This window comes from Thunnus maccoyii, chromosome 15, assembly GCF_910596095.1.
Source record: "Thunnus maccoyii chromosome 15, fThuMac1.1, whole genome shotgun sequence".
Taxonomy (NCBI): domain Eukaryota; kingdom Metazoa; phylum Chordata; class Actinopteri; order Scombriformes; family Scombridae; genus Thunnus; species Thunnus maccoyii.
Genome location: NC_056547.1, coordinates 16807795 through 16821301, shown reverse-complemented (window position 1 = coordinate 16821301; position 13507 = coordinate 16807795). Strand labels below are relative to the sequence as shown.

Below are 13507 nucleotides of genomic sequence, written 5' to 3'. Positions count from 1 at the left end.
GGAACCACCGGTTATTATTACTTACACAAAAATGACACAGTTTATCTCAACTGCCACAATGACGCAGTATTTTCCATTAAAAAAGATAACATTAAGCTTTAAATAGAAAATGAAAGATCTAGAGAGTTGGGCATGATGCGGTACAGTAGTTTATTATTACACTTTATGCTGGTTTGCTGCCACAGTCATTCATGTCTGTTAAACATTATAAACCGTGCTCAAGAATCAGTTTTATTTCTGTACACATTAGAGGAACAAATAGGCTTATTGCTGTTGTCTTCACATGAAAAATAACTCGTTGTGACATATAATTACAACTATTTGCATATCTTACAGTTATTCTCTGTCCATGTGAAACTCACTGGCTTAATGTACTTGCCATTAAGCTTATAGGTCATTAACTACATAGATCAACATGAGAAATCGTGGATGCACTAATCTCTAGTGGGCCCCCAGGGCTAAAATAATCTGTGGGAACCTGCTTGTGATAGTTTATTTAAATACAAATGTATTTAGGAATATTTAGTATGTGTGAATTTTGACACAATACCTCTATAGAAAACATGTAAACAAGACAACATTTTCATTTTAATCAAATTACCACAAACTAAGTAACACTTGATGAAAATGGTGCCAGTGGGGCCCCTGAAGGTCCAAGGGTCCCTGTGAGAAATGCAGCTGAGTAAAACATGTTGGAGAAATGTTGATGTTTTTCATGAATTGCAATTTGATAAATGTGATATGAAATAACATTGGATGTTATATATTCACTGTCACAGACAGTGAATGGAAATCCATGTCTCCATGGGTACAATCTGTACAGTATACAAGAGGTGTTTGACTTTCAGTCTTAGCAGTTTCTTTTTTTTTTTTTGCTACATGCCTGACATCCTGGCAAACTTTGTTGTGAGTTCAAACACATGTGACACCCAGCCCCTATGTAACCACTGATATGACAATAGTTACTGGTTGCAAGGGCGACTTCGAAGCAGGTTGTCCAGGTCAGTCTTGTTGATGGTACCATAGGCCTGGGAATAGCTGCCTAGTTTGGCTCTAGGGTCGCCTGAAGCTGCTACGTTACAGTTATTCTGAAATACTTTCTTGCTGAACCGGGGCAGCGGCCGAGCCTCACGAACCTGAGAGTTTGAGCGCTGGTTCTACACGGGAAGAAAAAGAAAGTTCACTGAGTAAAGAAAAACCATATGCAAAAGTTCACACATATATTTTCATATATATATATTTAGATCTTTATTTCATCATACATCAGTCATATTTTACATGTGCTGAGGTGCATTGGACTGACCAGGCGAGCAGAAGTGACGTATAGTCCTGAGGACAGAGATGGCTCATCCTTGCGAACCAGCGGGTTGTTCTGGGTTTGGTTTAGGGTCAAGGAGAAGGAGCGGTTATGAGCAGCAGGGGCTGAGCGACCACGCTGGAGGATCTGGTCCATGGACTAGTGGAGGAAGGGCAACGAAAGAGAGCAAAGAGCATTGTGAGCCACAAAAAGAGAGAATGTAAGTAGGCAATTTTAAAAAGTGCATGACAGGAGAGACACAGTACATCCCAGCAATAGATAACAAAGTGGAATAGTGAAGGGACTGTTGCAGACTCTGTTGCTTACTATATTAGCGTTGGTGCCCTCTGTTGGTGATGTAGTTACACTTTCACTACTGGTCTGTCCGACTAGTTTCCTGCTGGCTGCAGTAGAGTGGTAGTAGTGAGAAGCACCGGCTGGACTCCGAACAAAAGCATCTGAATGAAGAAAAGGAGAATTACTGTTTTCTGTGTCACCCTTCTGAGGAAATCTGTCCACATACTGTATGTTTAATAGAAGTGTGTAAAATACACGCAGCTGTATTGTTTAAATTTCATTTTGAAAGTGTGAAACTAGGCCTGGGCATTGATTGTAACTTTTTGGGACAAGTGCTGATACTGAGTTTTGGTACTGATAAACAGACAACCCTTCAAAAATGTTTCCCAACTAAAATATGAGTCTAAAATTAGTGAAACTTTGAATGAAATCAGGAACTATGTCACCAAAGCATAAGTAAAAGACATTTGATGACAACTTTCAATACTTAGATATTATTGATACTCAGTGCTACAGATGCATTTACTCAGTTCCAAAATAGTATTGAGGTTCAATATCCAGCCCTACATGGAACCAGTACAGGTAAATTCAGACATACTTGGGGCATGTGTGATGGGGTTATATGTGAGTTTTCCCCATCCAGGGCTAACTGATGAGCTCATCTTCTCCACAGCAGGTGGGGTTGATGCATTCACAGGCCCAGGTTTGGTGATTCCTGTATGTGAAGGTGAGTGGTTTGTCTCTTCAGTCTTTTCATGTTGAGTTTTTCCCTCATGGTCACCATTCCCGTCGCCACTCGCTGTCACCGGGTCCCTCTCTTTTTCTTTCCCCTTAGGCTTATCCTTGCTACTGACATCGCCTTCATCCTTCGGCTGGACCAGTCTCAGCATCCCCTGATTAGTTCTCCTCTCCAGCATCATCTGCAGGTAAAAAAAGAGGAACATTTAAAAGGTTTAATCAGTGTGATGATATTAAAAAAAAATGTAATTACTGAAATACACTTCTTTGTATTTCAATAATGTCTGTTGTGTAAAAATTAAATCAAATGTTGCCTTCTGGACATTTACGACTTATTTTGTACCTCGTAAAGTTTGTTGCGGTATTGAACCACAGATAATTGCACATCATCATCCACTGGGAGCACTACATCATAATTAAGAGCCGGCTCCTTGGCTGGATTATGGAACCTCCAGGAAGCAGAGAAAACAGTAATGGATACAGTACAGGATTACATGTTATGGCAATAACAGAAACATAATGATAGAAATATTGATTTCTCTCATCTAGATCTAGCACAGAAAATACAGTAAACAATTCATTCTAACTGTTCAACACAGCAAACCAAAGAGAAGAGGATAAAAAAAAATACATGTCTGAAGTCTGAATTCAGCTGTGAGGAAAACCTGATCACAACTACAAATCCATGTGTCAATCTGGATGCGTGCTCCTCAGTACCTGGCGACATATGGATGCTGGAGAGCTTGCTCAGCAGTCAGCCTCTTGTCTGGGTTAAAAACTAGCAAACCCCTCAGCAGGTCCAGAGCATCAGGAGGCACAGACGGCTGGAGAAGATCATCCAAAGGCACCTGTGGTCTGATGAAGCAAGAAGAGAGATTTACATACAGAGAAAGCAGGTAGATCATTGTCTCACAGATGCTTTCTACTAACAATAATGTTCCTTTTAATATACAGACTTACAGTCCTGTGCAAAGCTTACAAACCAGTTAATGCAGACAATTTGTCTCGCCCATCTAACACAATGCAACACATATTCAACACACCCTTTGCAACAAGTTGTCGTCGCTTTAGTTTACTATTTTGCTTTGGCACTGCCGCTTCATTGCTCAATGCACAACAATCACTGCTGCTGCTCAATGCTGCCTCCACCTGCAGGCTCTGATGATAATCTACCCAGTCGAGGGGAAGAAATTTGTTATTGTCACTCCCTCAGCTAGCTCTGTGCCAGGACAAGGTCAGAAAGAGGCCAAACATGAAGAGTTCACACGCTGTAGTCACTTATCAATAAACTATTCCAGGAGAATTGAGTGAATTTAATGCAACAGGTGCATTGTTGTGTATTTAGATGACCAGTTTTACATGTACATTCACAATAAGAACCTCTCCATTGTTAACATGCCCCGTGTGTAGTAGGATTTTCACAGCATAAATAATACAAAAAAATATTCTCTTACTTTAGTAACATTCTCTGAATGACAGAGGATCCATATTCAGACTTGATAGCGAGGATATCTGAAAATTAAATTGCATTTAGTTAATTCATACTAAAAAGTAAAGTTTGAGATGTTTGGATGAATTTATTCTTGAGGTCTTTAGTCACCATCTGGGCTTGGGTGTGGTATGGCACTCATGATCTTCTCTATTTGGTTGATGGTGGATGTCCCAGGGAACAGGGCTTTTCCCAGTAGCATCTCTCCCAGGATGCAGCCAAGGCTCCACATGTCCACACCCTTAGTGTACCTTTGAATGAGATGTACTCTTGTCACAGCCTAGTACACTCATAATTGCTTGTATTGCTTGTAATTGAAAATGTATTGTTATTTTCTTCATGACTGCTGAATCAACTGTTGCAGGGAATGAGCACAAGCAGAAGATACTGACAGCAGATGCTCATCACAGTTGATACCTTGTGGACCCCAGCAGGATCTCAGGAGCTCGGTACCACCGCGTGGCCACATACTCTGTCAGCGCTGGATTCCCACTGTCCTCTTGGATCTGGTTGAGTGATCTAGCCAGGCCAAAATCACACAGCTTGACAACACAGTCAGTGTCCAAGAGTACGTTGGATGGCTGTGGGAAACGCAGACAAGAGAAACAATTCTTCACAAGGACAATAACAGTTTGATTTTCATGTTGCTACCCAGAGGTCAAATGGAGCAGGTATTATGTCCAGTGCCCAGCTTGACCAAGGTATGAAAACAGACATTGTATAAGGAGTGAAAAGAAGAGTTTTAGTAGGAGGAGAATAGAAGAAAATGAGGTATAAAATTCTAGTGTGTAATTTGAGCAGCCATGTCAGCAGATTTGCTGCAGACAAGACAGTTGAATGTGTGATGAACACAGTATTTTGAACATATTGGCTAGGATTTTTTGCTTTATATACACAAATAAATGCCATATTCAATTCAAATATACTATATTTTATATTATATAATGCATTTACACAGACCACAAAACAGAGATTAATGAGATCACTAATATATTATAGAATATATGCAGTAGGGAGGTATAATAAAGGTATATATTTGCAATGCAGCTATCTATTTGGGATTTCTTTTAACCAAAATAAACTCTTCCAATTTTAAATTACTCTCCATATTATAAACTTGCCGTCGTACCTTTTTGTCCCTGTGTATAACGTTTCCTGAATGCAGATATTTGACGGCTTTGAGGAGCTGGTACATCACATAACGTTTATGAATGTCCTTCAGTAAGGTGCCTTTCTTTATCACTGCATGCAGGTCAGTGTCTGGTGCAAAACAGAAAGCAAAAACAAAGACAAATACTGCTGTTACTGTAGTTTCAACCAATGAATGGACTGTAAATATTCCTTAAATTATACACATCACAGTCATCTTAGCACTGAAATTGTCATCGAGCTGCTAAAACACATGCTCCTCTATAATCACACACACACACACACACACGCACACGCACACGCACACGCACACAAACACAAACACAAACACAATGATCCCAGTCCGGCAGAGTCCCAAAAATGAAAAGCCAGAGAGAAACAGTGGAGGTCTGTGCTGTGGTGCTGGTGTACAGTCATGGATTAGACTGCAGAGAGGGGGAGGCCAATCTGTGGACTCAGCAGTATAACAGTGACAGTGCAGGCAGCCAAAGGAAGCAGAAACCTTTCCACACACACTCACACAAACACACATCTAGGCCTGCTAGAGCTACTGCAGCCTTCACTCTTCCCCATGTGTGTTTTGTAAGATTTAATGATGATTATTTGCTTGTGCAACACTCACCCATATATTCAAAGATGAGGTAAATGTCTTTATCATTTTGTGCTCTGATGACATTAAGAAGTTTGACGATGTTGGGATGATCTCCAAACTCCTACACACAGAGTAAAGGGCTTTAACAATAGAAAACACACATTAACATACAGAAAGCACACTCTAGCTGCTGGTTTGACCCTTAACCGGCAAGTATTGTGCCAAGGTTGAGTACACAAGAGGCGAAAGTTTCAGCACAGATTACATAACAGTCACTACAAACCCCATGACTACAACACCAGATTTTCACTGGAAGATGACAACAGCTGATTAGGGGGCAGTGGCGCAACTGAACATTACGTGAATGTAGGTCAGGAGATTAAGTGTGAAAGAGGGATATGTAACACAAGGATATGGAAAACAATGAGACAGCAACACTGTTTGCTGCTCATTGCTCTAATTTCTTTCAGGATAATGATGAAGTTGAAGTAGAAAACAATGTTTCAACAATGATGCCTTGGGGAGTCTTTTGAATACTTAGCAAGAGCACCAAAAATTTACAGGAAGCACTGCTGACTGTTATTTCTTCTGTCATACTCATGTATTACTTATACATATTTTTCCATTTTAGATATCCTTTACAATGTTGTAAAATTATAGCACAGGATTTACCAATATGTAATTTTTACCATGCTGTACTAGCAGTAGTATGGATATTTTTTCATGCAGGTCACTAATTAGCTGTGGCTCTATTGTAATCCTTTGTAAAATTAGTTTAGAAACATTACTAGCATGGTTCTACAATAAAATATGAGGAAATAGTCATGGAAAAACAAACTGGATTGTGCCAGAACTGGTAGGGCAAGGTACAATGACTCTAGATGTGGAAAACATGCTCTGGTATGGCACAAACTGGTATGAATTAAGCACTTTACCTGTAAACACAGTTTATATATAAACTACTAGGGGAGTTCACAGACTGAGGAGTTATAAGCAGTATTCTCAGATACAACAGTCACTGTTTATTATGATATCCTATGTCCCTAATTATTAGCACATTTAAAACTTTGAGAAAGAGACTGGACAAAGTATTGATGGAAACAAATGAGTGATATTGGGACTGACATTGTATTTGACTCTTGAGTAAAAGTCTAAACAGATAATTGACCTCTATTAAAAATTTTATTACCTGGAGAAACATGATTTCTCTGAACGTCCGCTGCAAAAAGAAAAAAAAAAAAATACTGTCAACATGCAGCAATAAACTAGGCACACACAAGCCTCCTGCTCTATTCAATCATTAACTAAACTCGTTTTTCCACTGAGATAAGTGAGGGAGACAATTTATACACAGATTAGTAGTTCCAAATCCCTCCAACAAGAGGTCACAAGACAATAACCAGGATACAAAAAACAGAGAAAAACTATACATACATAAATATATACAGTGGTGTTTGAAAGTTTGTGAACACTTTAGATTTTCCTCTATTTCTGCATAAACATGACCTAAAACATGATCATGTTTTCATGCAAGTCCTAAAACTACGTAAAGGGAACCCAGTTAAACAAATGAGACAAAACATTAAACTTATTTATTTATTTATTGAGGAAAATGATCCAATCTTACATATTTGTGTGAGGCTAAAGTATGTGGACCCTTGCTTTCAGTAACTGGTGCGACCTCCTTTTGCAGCAATAACTTCGTAAACTAAATGTTTCCAGTAACTTTTTATCAGCCCTGCACATCAGCTTGGAGAAATAAACATGACCTAAAACATGATCACGTTTTCATGCAAGTCCTAAAACTAGGTAAAGGGAACCCAGTTAAACAAATGAGACAAAACATTAAACTTATTAATTTATTTATTGAGGAAAATGATCCAATCTTACATATTTGTGTGAGGCTAAAGTATGTGGACCCTTGCTTTCAGTAACTGGTGTGACCTCCTTTTGCAGCAATAATTTCCTAAACTAAATGTTTCCGGTAACTTTTTATCAGCCCTGCACATCAGCTTGGAGAAATTTTAGCCCATTCCTCCTTAAAGAGCAGTCTGGGATGTTGGTGGGTTTTCTGCACAAACTGCCCCCTTCAGGTCCTTCCACAGCATTTCTATGGGACTAAGGTCAGTACTTTGACTTTCTTCTGCTTTAACCATTCTTTGGTAGAACGACTTGTGTGTTTAGGCTCATTGTCATGCTGCATGAACTACTTTCTGTTGAGCTTCAGTTCACAGACGGATACCTTGACATTTTCCTGTAGAATTTGCTGGTCTGAATTCATAGTTTCATTAGTGATTGCAAGCTGTCCTGGTCCAGAGGCAGCAAAGCAGGTCAAAACCATGATACTACCACCACCATGTTTCACAGATGGGTTAAGGTTCTTATACTGGAATGCAGTGTTTGCTTGTTGCCAAACATAACGTTTCTCATTCAAGCCAAAAAGTTGGATTTTGGTCTCATTCATCCATCCATATTTTTCAAACAGCCTTCTGACTTATCAGCATGATCTTGATGGGCAGCAATGTTCTTTTTGGAGAGTAGTGGTTTTCTCCTTGCAACTCTGCCATGCACACCATTGATGTTCAATGTTCTCCTGATGGTGGACTCATGAACATTGACATTGGCCACTGCAAGAGAGGCTTTTAGTTTCCTAGATGTTACCCTGGGGTCCCTTATGGCCTCCTGGAGTATTACACACCTGCTCTTGGTGTGATCTTTGTTGGTTGACCACTCCTGGGGAGGGTAACCATGGTGTTGGATGTCTTCAACTTGTACATGATCTGCCTGACATGTTGAGTCCAAACTCTTTAGAAATGTTTTTTTTAACCCTTTCCAGCCTGGTGAGCATCAGTAACTCTTCTTCTAAGGTCCTCAGAAATATCCTTTCTTCAAGCCATGACACACTTCCACAAACCTGTGTTGTGAAGCTCAGACTTTGATAGTGAAGACCCAGATTTCTCTTCTTTAAATAATGCAGGGCCTCTCAGACTCACTTGATTGTCATCCCATTGATGGAAACATCTGACTATAATTTCACTTTTAAATGAATTGATAATCCCAGAGGTTCACATACTTTTGCCACACACAAATATGTAACATTGGATCATTTCTTCAATAAATAAATGAATAAATTTAATGTTTTTTTCTCATTTGTTTAAATGGTGTCTCTTTATCTAGTTTAAGACTTGCTTGAAAATCTGGTCACATTTTAGATCATATTTATGCAGAAATAGAGCAAATTCTAAAGGGTTCACAAACATTCAAGCACCACTATATATGTATGCTGTAAAATATGTTGACATTCTTCTAATCTTTGTTTATTGTCTTGTGAATGACTAGTAGTCCTCAAGTTATCACTTTTCAATTGATCATAAGCTGCAGGCATATGCAACAGCTGACAATGGATACCAAGTAGACATTACTTTTATGGGGCCACAAGCCAAAAGGGTTGGTAACAGGCCGGCAAGATAGTGGATATGATCAAAGGTAAGAGTGTTCAGTAATTAATTCATTGTGACTTAGATCAGAAACAAAAAGTACACACCTGGGCATCTGTCCTGTTTCTGAAGGCATCAAAGATCTTCTTCACAGCCACAATCTCGCCCGTCTGTCTGTCAACAGCCTTCCATACAATCCCGTACGCCTGAGACAGAAAGACAATACTCAGTCGTCATGTTATCATGATGACAACATCATACTGATTCTTACCCTTATTTAAATTCATGTCAAGCATTAAACAAAAAAACACCAACAACATTTGTACAAAAATGCGGAGGAAAACTATAATGGGGAAACACTGATCAGGGTCGTAGCCAAGAATTTAGAAATACTGAGGTTGTAAGTCCAAGCAACCCCCCTTTTGTTCATTTAAAAATGTCTTAGAGTTTGAGCTTCACTTCTCTAAAGATCTTAACTCTGTTTTCTAAGCATATTTTCTACTCTGCCAGGATTGTTGGAGGTTGAATTTATTCTTTCATTTGTTTCTCCATTATTTTTAATCTTTCTTGGCCTTTAAAATGATCAAATCTAAGGACACAGAATCTTCAAAAATATTGGTATATGCCTTTTAAAACCCCACTATGCTTAACTTTAAGCTACAACCAATATAATATCCATGTTCCTAGAAAGAAATGCTGAGGACACGAGTGTAGTTACAGCCCTGCCTATCGTGAAGGGGGAGTCAGGGTGCAGATAAAGGCAGTGAAGTCAAGCATAACAGAGGCAGCAGAGAAGCACCAGTACAACTGGTAGGTAGTGGATTACATTCATCTAGCTCTCTGTCAAACCCATGGCTCCAGAAAAAGAGAGAGTGATGGACATTTACAGGAAAAATATGGGTTTTTAAAACAAATCCAGAAAATAGAACAATCTTTGCTGCTTGTAAAACCACTTTATGACTTTCTACATCCAATTAGCACAGCGCTGTTCAAATGTGTTGTCTCCCTGAAGCATCACTGCACAGGATGCTTCTTCCCCACCAGTCAACCGTAAACAGGTTCAACAGCTGTGTAACATGAGTCGCAGCCACCCTCAGGTATGCCTAGTTAGCCAATATGACGTGTTTACGTGGCAGTTAACCACCTGGCCACTAAGCAGCAATTTGTGAGTCTCTGTGGACAGTCTACGGAAAGAAACCAGGCTGTTTTTAGTCCTGTGGCAACTACATCAGTGGAGAGAAAAACAAAAGTCTCTAAAGGGAACGAGTGTCCTCATACATCAGCTGATCTGCAAAGAAAAGAGTTTGTTCTGCCAAAGTAAATAAACCCCTTGCTTACAACACTGGCCTTTGCTGAAGACCTTAAGTCTGGAGAATTTCAAGAATTTCTCTTGAGGCCAAAATACAGCAGGAAGACTAGAAGAGTGGTAAACATTCATGCTCAGGTGGAGAAGCTGGAGGTAAATTGTTTGTTTTGCTGCAAAATTAAATGGGAAACTGTTTGGAAACTCTTAAAACTTTTATAACCCATTTGCAAAAGTTTTATCAGTTCATTCATGTGAAAGATGCACTCAACTAAGAGTTTTGTTATTAATTACATAACATAGGATACATTCACTTTCATTTCTATCAAAACAATTAAGGATTCAAAAAATGACTCACCCCTTTTCCAAGTCTCTTCTTGATTTCATATTTCAAAGAGATATGTTCCTCCACCTCTGACACATTTGTTGATTCATATTTTTTGCTCATTTTAAAGAATTGTTTCCTCTTCTGCTCATGCAAAAATCATCACCACACTCTTTGGTTATTCCTGAAAGATGTTTAAAGCGTCCAGGAAAACAGGTTTAAAAAAAAAAAAAAAAGCAGCTGGTAGCAATGAATGAAGTAATAAAACCAGTCCCGTCAGAGCTGCAGCATGCCAGTAACTGATAATCTTCACGATGCACAATAAAATTTAAATGGAAGTGTAGAGGAGTCTTTTTTATGGCAAGCTTTGTATCTCGCGACCTTGTATCGCTACTTGACGTCAGACGTCGCGTTGACTACTTTTCAATCAATCAATGTCGCTCGCGGAGCAGGTAAGTTTTTCAATTCTGTTAGCTGGCTGTCAAATATACGTCCTGTAATAAAACAGTAAATAATCTATTGTTATCGGTCAAGGTGATAGTCAGTTCTTACTGCGAGTTTGGTTACTCCCACCACACACTGCTGCTGCTGCTGCTGCTGCAAACTGACGAGCCGGAGAGTTTTTGTCATTATTTGTCGCCATGGAAACGCTGCTGCCCGCTTCTTAAAGGAGCCGCCGCACAAACACCTCCTGTCAACTAAAAGGGCCCCAAACAGCTCTAGATTTATTATGATGTTTAGATATGAAAAATATTGAATTATGTTACTGTTTTAACACATTGTACCCCGAAATGACCACAAAGCATTCATGAATACCTCATCTGACATTGATAAATTGGTGATTAATCCTTAATGAAGCTTTCAGAGAGCAGAGAGAGTGTATTTAGTTTTTTACGCTTGTTTTGAACATTTACAATCACACTATCTAATGGACCTACGTTACATAACCCAGGGGAATATAAAGATTTCAATGAATTATATTAAATGTGAAGAAAACAGTATTTTTGAATGGTGATTTTTGAATTTTTTTAATAAATGTGGGTGAAACACTCAACAAAAATGTCCATCAGCTGCACAAAGATGTTTTTTAAAACGTTGAAATATTTCAATTTTTGCATATTCTGCACTTATCCTCCATCCATCACAATGACAGCACAGCTTGTCCTCCTCCTGTCCTGTGTCTGCCCTTCTCTATTATTCTCTATTCTATCAATGTCTTTCTCAGGTTCTTATCAGTCACTGTGGTTCGGTAGTCTGTCGCAGAAATTAAATGAAAAGACTGTATTCTTTAAGCCATATGAAGAACCACAAAAGTGCCCTACTACTGTCTTGACACTTTTTTTTTATTTGTACTTATGTAATTACTTATTGTCTTCAGTTCTCTTATTTCTTTTGGTGTTTTTATTTTGCTTTGTTTTTTTAAATATATGATTCTATTCCTGTACTTTTTATGTTGCTCTATGTCCTGTATGGTTTTGTTCGACTGTTTGTTTTGTGTGATGGTTTTCCTGTATTTGCACATAATTTGTGTGTGTTGTGTATTTCAATATTTGGCCAATAAAGTTGAAAAAAAACCCACTTCCTGTTACATGAACACTTGATGTTGTCATGGAGATTAGCACTGTGGACACTAGATAAGAGAAGGGGATTATAAGAAGACCTCGATGAGACACAAAAGCCTGCTTTGCTCATCATGGTTCCCATCAAAATGTTTTCCCTGAAGAGTCAGTTTGAAGAAGAATGGCTCTTCTGTTAGTTCTGGTTCTGCAGCAAACTGTAGCCTGACCCTCACACATGCAAGTAGTTGAAAAAAAGAAGGTGTATCAGCTAACAATATGGCCTCTGTCATTCATCAACGGACAACCCATTAATATAAAATATAATTCCAGAGAAGGAGCAGTTTTTTCCTCCACATTAGAAAAGATTACTTCAATAAAGTCAGATCATTATCATTGCAGTAGGTAAAATGGGTGTGCAGGAAAAAAATGGCATTAAAACAACTAATTCTATGGTCATAATAAATAAAAAGGCATAAAAACAACAACCAACTCTTTGGAAGATTGTCTACAAATACAGTATGTCAACAGTGTAACTAATACCTTTCATTCAAGGTGAAACCAGGCAACTGACCCTGATCCCTTAAGGCCCCAAAATAATCCTAAACTCACTGCATGTACATTGGTTCTGGTGATTTAATAGCAAATTTGTTAGGGAATTTGCACTACTAAAACAAAACATCAACAAGGCAGGGTCTGCCATATGGTCCTGACTTGTAGAGACAAAGTCAGAGTCTGATTGTAAGACCTTTATGATTGAGGTTTGAATTATGCTCATATGGTGTATATTCTAAAGGAATGTTGTGTTTAACGAAGGGAAGAACTGACACACAGAAACCCCGTTGAGGTGGCATCTCAATACTTTTTGAGTGTGTCCATACTGTTGAGTATCAAAAATTGTCAAGAACATTCGGCATCAAATGTTTAGTTATTCTTTGATCAGATACCTCCTGGTCTAAATAGCGATTCTTTTATCATTTATATCTAAATTTTACTCAAGCAAAATTCTTTACTTTACACTAATAATGTATTGAGATGTGAGGAATATCTTATTAAACTAAAATAAGGGTTATACTATGGTGTCAAATAAAGCAATAATTTGGTAACAATATGAAAAATAATGTATTGTATTGGCAATAATAAATGTATAATCTGCTGTGTGCACTTGACAACAAGCAACAAGTCCTCTTTCACCCGCCTGTTACATTCTTAACACTCCATCATGTTTCCCCCTCATTTAAATTCTTAAGACATAATGTCAGAAATTAAATAGTTTTTGACAAAGGAAGCAAAAGATAAATTTCATCTCATTCACGCACAACAC

At 38.5% G+C, this 13507-nt stretch overlaps 1 protein-coding gene across 1 annotated transcript; it reads right to left on the bottom strand.

Moving 5' to 3' along the window:
- Positions 1–131: 131 nt before the first annotated feature.
- Positions 132–11273, bottom strand: mapk15 (mitogen-activated protein kinase 15). The gene is made up of 15 exons (XM_042436697.1): positions 11180–11273; positions 10661–10811; positions 9107–9205; positions 6752–6781; positions 5593–5683; positions 4951–5081; positions 4239–4402; positions 3933–4072; positions 3787–3844; positions 3050–3187; positions 2676–2781; positions 2193–2514; positions 1625–1755; positions 1304–1456; positions 132–1157 (listed from the first exon to the last, which is right to left on the bottom strand). The coding sequence occupies exons 2-15, from the start codon at positions 10748–10750 to the stop codon at positions 963–965; spliced, it is 1848 nt and encodes a 615-aa protein (XP_042292631.1). The 5' UTR covers positions 10751–10811; positions 11180–11273; the 3' UTR covers positions 132–962.
- Between the last annotated feature and the right edge of the window lie 2234 nt (positions 11274–13507).

Bases quoted from the DNA above. Each gene is read 5' to 3' on its own strand.
- mapk15 (XM_042436697.1), bottom strand. From the start codon at position 10,750: ATGAGCAAAAAATATGAATCAACAAATGTGTCAGAGGTGGAGGAACAT. The intron at 4,073-4,238 runs GTATCAACTGTG...TCTCATTCAAAG, and splicing joins ATCCTGCTGGGGTCCACAAG to GTACACTAAGGGTGTGGACA. The intron at 1,756-2,192 runs GTATGTCTGAAT...TTCTTCATTCAG, and splicing joins CCCCATCACACATGCCCCAA to ATGCTTTTGTTCGGAGTCCA.